At 36.7% G+C, this 12,930-nt stretch overlaps 1 protein-coding gene across 1 annotated transcript; it reads right to left on the bottom strand.

Moving 5' to 3' along the window:
• Positions 1–4,513: 4,513 nt before the first annotated feature.
• LOC122075086 (ras-related protein RABE1c-like) lies at positions 4,514–7,279 on the bottom strand (the record flags this gene model as incomplete). The annotated part of the gene is given in 7 exon segments (XM_042639982.1): positions 4,514–4,960; positions 5,049–5,141; positions 5,215–5,277; positions 5,358–5,455; positions 5,634–5,699; positions 7,018–7,118; positions 7,207–7,279. Coding segments are annotated over 7 exon segments (578 nt in total), but the record flags the coding sequence as incomplete, so codon positions are not given.
• Positions 7,280–12,930: the final 5,651 nt, after the last annotated feature.

The raw sequence follows: 12,930 nt of genomic DNA, 5'->3' as shown, positions 1-12,930 counted from the left end.
TTATTATTATTTTGGTACAAGAGCAATAGCAATACCTTAATAAACTTGTTATTTTGGTGAACATTGATAGACCTATTGTTATCACGAGGAAATATGCTCTATTTTGCACATGGAATTTTAATAGAGATAGAAGTAGGTCTCATTTAAGAAACCTTTGTTTGAAGTTAAAAAATCTAATATACATGAGAAAGACTCCGATACCCCTAGTTGAAATAGGTGGCAAAATAAGAAAATCTAAATCCTAGAATCGTGCCTCGTATAATTAGAGCATTCAATCAATCTCATAGAGGGAATAGGGATATATCCTTGAGCAAATGGCTGACGAAGAGAACAACTAACAACTTCTTGTACAACTCTTGTACCTGTTGTCACTGGGCTCAAATACCTAATTCTGAAATCACTGCAAAGGACGAGAGAATGGGATGCATAGAGTAGGAGAGAGAGCATTGATTCTTTTGTTCTTCTTCCTCTCCTGACTATTTATAGCCTTTAGAAAACCTCTACAAAAGTCTATCTCTATAACGGTCCAAATGCCAAGTGATGGGATCCTTAGGTCTAACTCCACTACATAAACTAAAAAAGTATCTAATGAGTGAAGAGAGACACTTGCAAGTAGAAGAAAAGAACAAGTGAAAACATACTATTTCTAAGGCTAGCAGGTGAACGAGAATAAATTCTCCGCACAAGATTCTTTAGGGAATAGAAGCTAGGATTCTAAGGACTCTAGATGGGTTCTAGTTGAGGTGGAGATCAATCATCCTCTTCTTGACACCAGCAAAACAAAAATTCATACAAATAAGCATTCTTTACTCTTAAGAACCGATAATTGCAGATGCTGATAATTGTAAATAAAGAGAACTTTTAGCAGAAATAACTTTTAAGTTCCTAATGAAATAGTGTATGATTTAATACATTCACTTTACAGTATCACACAGTGCCCGTACATGCATGATGTTAATTACTATTATCGCCCTACACTATCGAAACATCACATACAAATAATCTTGATCACTGATTGGATGTAAAAATGTTTTTGAAATCATTTTAAATATAATTATTAATAAATAATAATACCAATTTAAAATTTTTTATAAACTATTTATTAAATGGGAGAGGGATAGGTATGCCGCCGATATTAAGTATGCTAGCAAATAGGACCGATAGGAACACATGATGGAGTATCATTCAGGAAGGACATGAGGGTCATTTCAAAAAAAGGGAAGAGAGAGATAGACACAATGGGTGGTAGCATACTTGATATCGACAGCATACCCAACCTTTTCCCTTATTAAATATACCATGAGCTTAGAATTTCTGTCCAATCACAATCAAGTATCTTTCATTATATTTATTGTGAATGGGAAGTAGATTTTTTATTGAACATCACTTTTGTTTACATATAAATATCATGAATCCAATGAATTGATCTGCAACTGAAGAGGCATAAACCATTGGTATACCAAAATCCATAATATATTACTCCAATCATAAAAACCTCCCAAGTCTGAAAACCAATCATAAAATTATCAATAATCTCGTCTTTACACCACTGGCAATAGTCTCAAGTGATCAAAGATCAGCACAAATGTGTACTCATACTGGTGTCTAAAGTCACCATTCCTGAGAACATATAGGCTATGTTTGGTATGCTTCCTATTCTGAGAATGTGCATTCTCATTCTCAAAATGGAGAATGCATTCATAGTGGAGAATAAGAACATTGTTTAGGTACATGATCAATTCACATGCATTCCTAGTTTTAGAATGCTCGTGCATTTCATGGGCAATACAAGTTACAAGCCAAGTAAACCCAACTCTTTCATCTGATCACATCTCTAATTTAACTACCAAGATCATCTCAGCTCCACCATCGTTTCAATTCTCAAATATTTAAGCTCCAATTGTCGTTACTCATCTTCCCAAAAATTACTATCTTTGCTTTCTAATCTTCCCTTTTCAAAATTCATCACCAACAATCACACTCTTCAAAATTCATCACCAACAATCACAATCTCTATTCTTAAACTTCCCTCATCAGATTACAAATACAGATTAAGGATGTGAATTTGTAACCAAAACCGTTTATCGAAACTGAACCGATCCGTTTACACCAAAATCATAAAACCGTTTAGTAAATGGTACAGTTATGGTTTCAAGTTTCAGGTCGATTAGCTAAACGGGTCATGTCGGTTTGACCACGAAACCCGTTGGTTTCAAACCGAATTGAAACCGTTTAAACTGAACCATTTCAACCGTTTAAACTGATCCGATTAATCCGTATAACAATTAAATAAAGCAAGGGCAGCAATCCTTATAACAATTAACAATTGAATTAAGTGTTCATCCTGCTTTGGTATGATTTATTGCAATTCAGTTCAAGTTTAGGCTTTAAATCTTGAAGTTGTAATCCATATATGTTACTATGCTATTATGTTATCACAGATGTGGTGTTTTGGCCGAACCACCAGTCATTTTAATATTTTATGCTGTAGAGGGCAAGATTTGTATGTTGTATGATATTAATTCTATATGTTTAAGATTGGCCATGCAAAGAAATAGCACTAGATTATCAAATTAAGACATATCATCGTCAAAATAAAATCTCTTATTTGTAGTTGCCAATTATTTTTGGATAAGCTTATGATCTTCAGTTTAGAGATGGTTGCAAGTTATAACAAAATGATTGTGAACCGTTTTACAAACCGTATGGAATAAACCAAAACCGAAACCTTTTAAAACCGTGAAACCGACACCGTGAAAATCGAAACCGTTTACTAAACGGTCAAAGTTTCAGAAAGAGGAACCATTTAGTAAATGACGCCGTTATGATTTTAGTCAAATAAATGTGAACCAAACCGATCCACACCGTTTAAACCAAAGCCAAACCAATTAACACCCTCAATACAGATATCACCAAGATTGCATGCCAGCATTTCACGGAACAACTCATAGGCGACCTGAGAGATGGGAAAACCAATCCAAACCCCTTCCTAAATTCTGAAATGGGAGGAAGTGTTAAATCCTTGGATCAAAAGGGATTTGAAGACCATATTTGTCTTTGCAACGTTTGAATATTTATTAATTTTAATTAAGAGAAACAGCAGCAACAATATTTCAGAGGTAAATTTCTGAAATTTTTCCTCTATTTTATATTCTTTCTGATTCAAGTTGTGAGAAAATAATAAGAAGTTGAAAAAACAAGCAGTTATTCTTCCCCATATTTCTGCACAAGAACTGAGGATGCAGGAGATTGCAGCAAATAGGGCTAGCAGGAGATTGCAACAGAGGGAAGCCAGAGAGATAGAGAGAACAGGGGAGAGAACAATGGCGACAACCAGTTAAGGGCTCCAGGAGATCTCAGGAGAGAGTGATGCTTGCCTGTTGAAGGAACGTTTCTACAAATTCGATTTTGGAGGAGATTCAGCCTGCCATTATTGTATGAACAATACGATGCAGAGCTTCATATATCTTCTCTCTCACACACACACATTCACGTTTGCACAGACAAAACTATCAGAACGAGAACACAGAATGGACCAAAAATGGCATTCCAGAATGAGCATCATTCTTGGACACATTCCAAGATTTGACAGCAAGAATGCAAAACAACATGTTTCACACTACAGAATGTATTCTTGATGCTGAATGCGTTCCAAGAATGCATACCAAACACTGCCGTAATGTGAAAAAATATTCAACTTTGTCCTATCTGAGAATAGTTTGTTATTAGTTATCAATTAAACTAATTAAAATGAATTCGACGTAATCAAATCCGATCCGAGATTACGAGTTACGTGAACAAAATGAGCCCAGTTTCACAACCCAAAGTTGATCTCTTAAGCCAAGGCAAATCCAGAAAGGAGAATACCATCACAAAGTACAGCAAGGAAGGGAGGCATGGACAGAATCTCACACTGAAAAATCGTTTTTCTGTGTAAATCATACTCAAAAGCTTTGACAGGAGTTGTAGCTCTTCTAAATACAAGTACATAACACCCCCATGGCATGGAGGTTATAAACATTGCAATTTAAGAAAAAAGGGATCTGCATTCAGAAACTAACAGAAAAAAAAATTAACAGATATCCTATTTCATCATTGAAAAACAGTCTTTGGACCATTAAGACTCCATCATATTGCATCTTGGCATAAGGTTATGCAAACAGTCACATTTGTATTTAATGATGATCAAAATTAAAATTAAAATTAAATATACGTATCTTCTACATAGTGCAATGCCGACTCAAATATTTGCATAGGTTAAAAACCCCAGTATCACTCCAAATTTTAGTCAAATATCAAATGCCGTGAATTCTATTGGAGAGAACCATGACCAAGAGGAAGCTACATCTACTCTTTTCAATGTCTAAACCTTTGGATCTTTTGCAAGAAAGCTCCAATAGAGACCCCTCCCAACTGGAAGCACAGCTTCAACGAGATAAATGAAGCCAGAAAGTTTCAGATACAGATGGACAACACTAGATATATAGAACAGACAAGCAGTAGAAGCCAGCTATTACTATTTCGAACGGGGCTTGAGGTTAGCTTTCGAGATTGGTGACCAATAAAAGTAAACAAATAGGTTACTGTTATGCCAAGCTCAACATTGATGAGCATCCAGCTACAAGCAATAAAACAAAATAGAAACCACCCAAATAAAATTGTTAGATGAGTACCTGTTGGACTAGTAACCCAAAGCTTAGAAAGCATTTAGGAGAATCTACAAACTTGAGGAAGAAATTACAATACCCATAAGTTTAACAAACAAGGGCAAAAGGGGCCCTTAGAAATCATTCTCAACCAGGAACGACTTCCCAGTGTTATAATGCTATACCACATGAACATGCGAAATGTGCAAACCCTTGATCTTTGTAACATCTCAGGAACCACAGCAAGCAGATTTCTCTGGAGCCGTCCCAGAACTCTTAGCCGGATCAGGCTTACTGATTTTGATGGTTTGTGGCTGCAAAAAATAGGACAATCAAAAATAGGCATCATTTGACATCTATATCTGGAATTAAATTGGACCGCTCCAGAAGGAAAATATTTACCTCTGTTTTCGTGTCACTTTCAGCAAGTCTTTGCTTTATGTCTCTAGCGATAGAAAAGAAAACCTGCTCCACATTGAAGTTTGTTTTTGCACTCTGCAGAGACGAAGTCAAAAAGAGGCTCAATGTACTGTAGTCCTTTTAAGGCCAATATGCAACTTGTGCTTACCGTCTCAAAGAATTTGATGCCATACTCATCGGCTAGTGCCTGGCCTCGCGATGTTGGCACAGCCTACCAGAAAAGACAAGAAGTCATAACCACATCTTGAAAAGGAATAACATTGGATCTTTGGGTCTTAGCTTAAGTATTACCCTCTTGCTCTCATCCATATCAGCTTTGTTTCCCACCAATATCTTGTTAACGTTATCAGATGCATGCTGCTCAATGTTTCGAATCCAGTTTCTGATGTCTACAGAAGTCCTTTATCAAGGATCACAAAATATGTAAAGACAAATGGGCTTGCTTCCACTCCCACTCTTTTGTCTTTATAATATACATGAATTTTAAGGAAACCTGTCTGTATGGTCTCAGCAAGAGGAAAACCCAGAAGAAAAGGAAAACAAACTGTGAAAATAAGAAGTGGATACTGTTGAAAGAGGATTCATCTGTCACATCGTAGACCAGCAATATACCCATGGCTCCCCTGTAATAAGCTACGCAAAAAGTGATACAATCAAATGAAAAACATAGAAGCCTTAAAATATAATCTTAAGTATATATCAGCTAATCTCTTGCCAAAAATCTGACGGTATGATCTAATCACATATTGGGCGGGATAACCTTTTGTGTGCTTTCTGACGCTCCCAAATAATGTGGCATTGACAGTGATTATCTGTGTATATTTTTGGTCAAAAAGGGGGCCAATTAGATATTGGCTCGCACTGCTTATGCAACATATCAATTTTTAGGGAAATTTGCCACATGGCCCCAACCAGATAAAACCTTATATGGTCAGCCCATTCTGCCACATGGCAGGATGATGTGGTGTTTCCAGCCATTGGATAGAAAAGCAAATATCTGGACTGACCATGTATTAAATTCGAGACTCAGATTCAATCAAAGACACTCCCATATATGTCAATTCACCCATGTATTTTCAGCCATTAATGTAAATGGCCTGTCTTTTAGTTCTCCCATAGACCTGGCTATTCAAAGCTTTATTTTGCCAGTTTCCAACTCCACTGGGGAACAAACATGACAGGAGGGCAGGTTACCTTGAACAACCGTCCACAAAATTTAGGGCTGCATCCTACAAGCCACAAAGCAGATTTTGGTCCAACCAAATAAGCTTTTCTGGTTGTACTGACCTTACTTCTTCCATGGCTTACTACTGTGACAAATGAAGTAATCACCCCTCCTCACAGCTTTAGCTTGATCATCATGAAACATGATAATTCAAATGATACAAATTTTTGTTATTATAATCAAGTGTAATAATGGTGCAAAATTTCCACCTCAGTATTCTAGATATGGTACTTCATTACTCTAAAAGAAGGCATGATGCTTGTTAAAAACCTGCTTACATGCAACAAATTTCCAGACTCCAAGAAGAATCAGGGTTAATTGAACTAGCTAGCCATATTTTCTTAAACTTGCCAGACCGCCAGTCGACCAGACAGAACCAGAAATAGCCTCTTTTTTTGTCTGGTCCAGGTGTAGGACCACATTGTTCAATAACCAAAATCAAACTGTCTTCTGAAAACCATCTGGTTTTTGAGAACGACCTGGTTTGGTGTAAATGATTCCTTGAATATAAACTCAAGGTATGAGTGCATCTATAAAGTCATGAAGAATCAAACCTCAGACCTCTTACTTCAGTTATTTATTTCTCTACATTTTGACTTTTCAAATTTTTAATTATTTTAACCATGTTTTGACAGATCAAACCACAGTCAAAACCACTCTGAACCAGAACTGAGCCCTATTCAATTTGATGCCTGGTCCGGTTTTGAAAACCATGTAGCTAGCTACCTGTTGTAATTGTACGGAAACGTTCTTGACCGGCTGTATCCCATATTTGCAGTTTGATGCGCTTCCCATCAAGCTCAATGGTTCTAATCTTGAAGTCAATCCTGAAAGAGGCATCCGACTTTCAGCTATCGTATGAAATTATGAGAGGACTACAAACAATCCTAAAAGTCCAAGCTATTGATTACACACCCTATGGTTGTAATAAAACTAGTAGTAAAGGAATCATCTGAGAAGCGCAATAACAAGCAACTCTTTCCGACCCCTGCGAATGTGGAAAAGTAGTTAGCCACATCAGAGAAAAGAGGAACACACAAGGAAAGAGAGTTCAGTATCTTACTGCTATCTTCTAATTGCTTTGCCAGAAAGCGAAGTAAATGGAATACCAGTAAGGATTTACCAAGCAAATGAATATAAATAGCAATTCAAGCAAAAAGACAAAGACACAAATATACGCACAACTAAGATGAAATTACAGCGAAGAATCAGCACACCAATTTTATCTTTAAAGTGAAAAAGAAGAGGTTCATCTTAGCCAATGGATGTTAAATTCAATAATAAAGGGTCAAAAGCAAATCAATCAGACTGAAGGCACTGCCTAAAAGTATATATCTTAAGGCAATTGTAATTGAAAAAAAAAGTGCATCCAATCAAAGTGAACAACCATGAAGCTAGCTAGTGGTCGCTAAGCTTGATTAAAAAGATAGAAAAGACAGAAGGTAATATTCATATCGAAGTATCACTCCTGACCATGGTCAAATGGGACTCGGCTTGAAGAAAAATACTTTCCTCAAACTGGAGTTATAAATTGGAATAAACATAGCCTCCCATGTTGCACATCCTCTCAGCTATGTATTTTCCTCTTACCCAGCAAGACTACGGAAAACCACAGATGCATGTTCTATTGGTAATACCTATAATTACAGTTAAAATAAAGCACATTATGGAAACATTTATCAAAGAACTATAAGGCAACTCCCACCAACCCAAAATACATAATTACAAAGAAAGACACCGAGAAAGCATGAGAATTGAGAAGGATAAGTGAGCTATGTTCATTCATGAACTTCTCAAAGGATTGTTAAAACATGGTACACAAGGTCATACCTGCAAATTTCCGTAGGTAGATTTTAACCCTATCTATAATATGTTATTCCCTTCATGCATCTCACTAAACGAACTCTTTGTTTCCACACCATTGATGTATTAAAAATCATATTTGTCATGGTGCCAAGGCAAGCAAAGGCGATGACCAGCCACCTTGACAACTAGGCAACAATTAAATGACTCTTCTAGCCATAATTTTCAGCTATTTGTCTTTATGTGAATATGTGACTGCTATGTGTTTGTGCACACACTTGTGCTACCATGTCTATAGAAACTTACAAAAGTAGAAACTAGAACTGGTTAAGTTTGTAACATGTGGGGAGCCCAAGATTGGTTTCATATCAACGAAAAGGGAGAGATAATACTCCGACAAGTTGCAACTTGCACTGCGCTCACTTCAGTTGCAAAGGGCCAGGGCATCAATACCAGATACATACAGAGTACACCTCTCTTATCCGCCTCCCTCTTTTTCCACCTGGGTTCCCCTTTTGTCCCCTTCCTTTTTCTCGGATCTGGGCCTACATACAACCATACAAGGCAACTTGTAGCCTCAGGCCTCAAGGACCACCTTGTCAAAAAAATGGACATGAAGAAAAAGATGGGATTTTCTGAGGGTAATATGAAATCTAGAAAAACACACATCCAAGAAGCAGGTCTCCTTCCAAGATCTGCCAAAACAGTCCATAAAGCTGTCATTAAGGATAAAGATTCTCTACACCTGGACCAAGACCAGCATGGAAGGAAGCAAATCAATGAGGTTGAACCAGCTATGAACTGGTCCTGGCTTTACTTGATTATGCCATCTTACAGAAAAAAAAGTGTTAGTAAATAGTAATACAAATTTTGAAGGGAGAGTATACCCCAAAAACTAGACCCAATTACTTTCCACTTGCAAAGTACGAAAAAACACAAAAAATGACCACTTATTCTTGTCATTTATATTCTCCAACAATTGAAACTTTGACATACAACAAATAGCCTCCTTCTACCCCCCCCCCAAGGGCAACAAGAACTATTGATGATCTAGAAGGAAAAAAAACAGTTTCACAAGTATGCAAAATTTTTTCCCCAAAAGTGATTTTCTAATCAGGGATGGGGGACCGCAAGCATTTGTTCCATCCTGGAAGATGGTTGGGCTCACTACCAGGCATTGCATCCTTCATTAATAACTTTGCCATCCACCAAAAGAAAAGAAGGTGTGGGATGGTAAATGAAAATTTTTTTTCCCATTTCCAGAAAAAGGCTTTACAATTGCTCTACATTTTGACAATCAAGTAATGCATTCTTACTCTTTCATCTTTGTCTTATTTGCTGCCACCCCAAAGAGAGAGAGAGAGAGAGGTTCCCAATTCCATCTAACATTATCCACTGAAACAATTTCCACTATTGAAAAAAAATCCATTTGGGTCATTTGATCCATCCTGAGGACCTAGTAATGCAAAAATTTTGAGGAATGGAAAGGGGAGCAAGAATCCTACCTTATTCCAGATTTGATCATTGTTCAAATGAAGATATTATAGGTAATTTTCCACATTTTCTATTAATTCAATGGGATGGTTTACTTCAAGTTATTTTAAGTAGCTTGAACTTGAAGAATGAAATCATTAGCAGCAATTATGACGACAGGACTAGGTGTTAGAAAAGTTATCATAGGGATAACTGGCTTGTGGCAGCCAAGCGTTCATAACGACTTTGCTTTTTGATTCTTCGATATTGGCTCTTTCTCCTTTCATAAAGGTAGGTTGGGTGATGGATTGTCTTTGTAGTGGACATAATGCATGTAAGACGCTTTGGCTTGGCCGATCTATATTGGTACATCAGGTAGACAGCCGATACCTTATTACATGGTTCGAGAACTCGAGCGAAACATGTGAAATTCACATATTTCGCAGGTATCGACCCAAGTCGAAACGAAACCTTAGCGGATTTTAAAAAATCACATGTTTCGACTTGGTTTCGACAGGTTTCGACCAGGTTTCCCATTTTTCAACCGAAACATGGGAAATTTCGACATTCTCTTGTGCATTTTTTCTCCCAAGTGTGGAAAACTTAGGGAAATAATGGAGATTTTCATTTTTTCGCATGTATTTATGTCAAATATCATTTAAATAAATGTTTTTTATATTTTTTATTTCATTTACTTAAGATATTATTCATAAATAAGGAAATACACCCATTTGAATCCAATAAAAATAGTTTAAAAATCAAATTCCGAAAGGATAAAAAGTCAACCACCCAGTCCAAGAACAAAAATTGGATTTTAGTTATAAGAGCGATTTTTAACTTTTAAATGCTGGGGTTTTTTCTCAATTATGAAAATTTTATAAATTCTATAATGTTAAAACATTGCTAAAAACCAAAAGTCCGATTAAATAATCTTTTGTTTTGATATCCCTAAAATTATTTTCATTCAGACGATTTTAACAGCATTAGCGCACTTTAAAATAAGTTTGACCGAAGCATAACTATGTCATTACAACTCAGATTTAAGTAATCTTAGACATGTTGGAAAACTGATTTTACGTTATACCTAATACAAAAAGTCTCATGTAATAATAAAAATCATTTGACTAGTCAAACTTATTATAGAACAAGAGCATTTCTCTAAATGTTGATTATTTATAGCTTAATGTGACTTAATGTAGATTTTTTATGATTTGATGTGGCTAAATGTTGATTTTAATGACTTGATGTGGCTTAATGTTGATTTTTTATGATATAAGGTATATATAGCTTACTAAATAATGTTAGAAAAGATAACATGCATGCCTTGAGAGTGGCGAGTCGCTACTTGGATGGAACCACCTAGACACTCTACTTGAAATTGAATCACTACTTTCGAGTGTTGAGTAATTGAGTCATTATTGTTCAATGTTGATAGATAACTGTTGATGATGTAATATTTTTATTTAATTTGGATTATATCTTATGTTTTGATGTAGATTGTAAACTATATATAGTCATTATGTAATAAAGTTTCAGGATTTAAGCCAACAAGTTAGCGTAATATTATCGAACCTTTGGTTCCCCACACAAGATTTTTTTTTTTAATGAAACTAATGATGTGAATGTGTTAGAAATGTTTAAAATAGGATGTACACAAAAAATCAGACAAAAAAAACACTGTTTGGGGGTCGGAACCTAAGTTTCCACCATACCGGGAAAAATCCCAGGTATCCTCAAAATTTTCCAGGTTTCCACCGAAATTTCGGTCTTCCCAGAGGTCGAAACCTGGTTAAAACCCAATACCGTAAACCTTGCCTTATTATAGTTTGCCATAATAAGCATGTGGCTAATCTATAGTGGTGCGTCAAGTAGACAATCGGCACTTTATCATAATCAGCCATAAGGCCCATAACCAATCAATCTTTTTGCACGGATCCTCACGTTCGTCCTTGCTTGGAACCTTCATGTAGCCGACCTTATTAAGTTGGGATAAGGCTTTGGTTGTTGTTGACTAGGTGGTCAAATCACAATAAGGCGATCTTGAAGACTGAGACTGAAGTGACTGCCACATACTGCTCTAACTGCCAACAAGTAAGCCCCAATTGATCTCCCAATTGACCAACCCTGAGGACCAAAATTCAAGTTGGCAACAAGAATGGTCAGCCATGGAATAAGCCTTACCTATACCTTCATTGCAATAGTTGACTTACTCTCACCCTACAAGAGATGGGTAAAATTTTCCATTAACTAGCAAGTAGATGGATAAAGCAGGCAAATCCTACAAGTGTTTAGTTTAACCTGATATTCAATAAAATATTGAAAGATTCATATGTTTAACCTGATAAACAGCAACATATCGACCAAAACATACAAGACTAAGGTGCTACCAGGGCTATGAGTGTGTATACATATGGGAGAAGGTTCTCTGAGCAACCGAGTCAGGGTACAGTAGCAGCTCTATGTCTATCTCTCTCCTCCTCACATGAAATGACCTCACTGCCCTTCAATGTATGATACCGTTCCGTCACTCCTCCTTGCTCAGATATAACACTATCCCTATATATATATATATAAGGGAAAAGTTGCTCGGTCCAAATGGTTGGATAATCAAACCACTCAAAATGAATGGTCAAGCAATAAAATTGCATACACCAAAAGCTACATTTTTGTGAACAATAAGCAGTAAATGACAAACTTGTGACCTCAAACATATAATACCAACATTCAAACCACCATGCCAAGCATCACACAAGCACCCGCACATAAGAAAGAGTATCCTTGTAGCACCTTACCGCCAGTAGTCAGACTACTCAAACCATTGGACTGGAGAGTCAAACCATTATCCAGGAAGATTTGACGCCCACTCTATATCTAAAAACATTGAACAAAAGGAAAAGGATGCTTTTGGGGTGGGCCAATTTTCCGCAGAATTGATTAGAGAACAAGAATCCCAACAAGGAAAGAGAAAAAATAGTAGTTGCATCTGACGAATGGGAATAATAATGGGATGAGGGACAGGAAGAGGGCACAGACAAAATGTTCCAACCTGATCTGAGTAGAGTATTCCTTTTGATGAGTAGAGGTAAGAGTAAGGGTGGTATAACTTCAGTTTTAGTCATACAGTGAGTTAGTATGATTACTAGGCTGGGGATGTTGAACCCTCCATTCATACCTCCTCCGATTGCGCAGTCAACTGTTTTACTCAATGCCCAAGTCACCCAAATAAATAGGATGGGGAGAGCAGATCCCCCCCCCCCTAATCATAGCTCTCAAAGCCCTAAAGAACCCAATAAGGTCTCGATAAGACGATAAATATGAAAAGAGAAGCTAGTTGATGAGTATATTCCATGTCTCCCCCCCCCC

The sequence above is a fragment of the Macadamia integrifolia genome, chromosome 4 (assembly GCF_013358625.1).
Source record: "Macadamia integrifolia cultivar HAES 741 chromosome 4, SCU_Mint_v3, whole genome shotgun sequence".
Lineage (NCBI taxonomy): Eukaryota > Viridiplantae > Streptophyta > Magnoliopsida > Proteales > Proteaceae > Macadamia > Macadamia integrifolia.
This window is presented reverse-complemented; position numbering and strand designations above follow the sequence as displayed.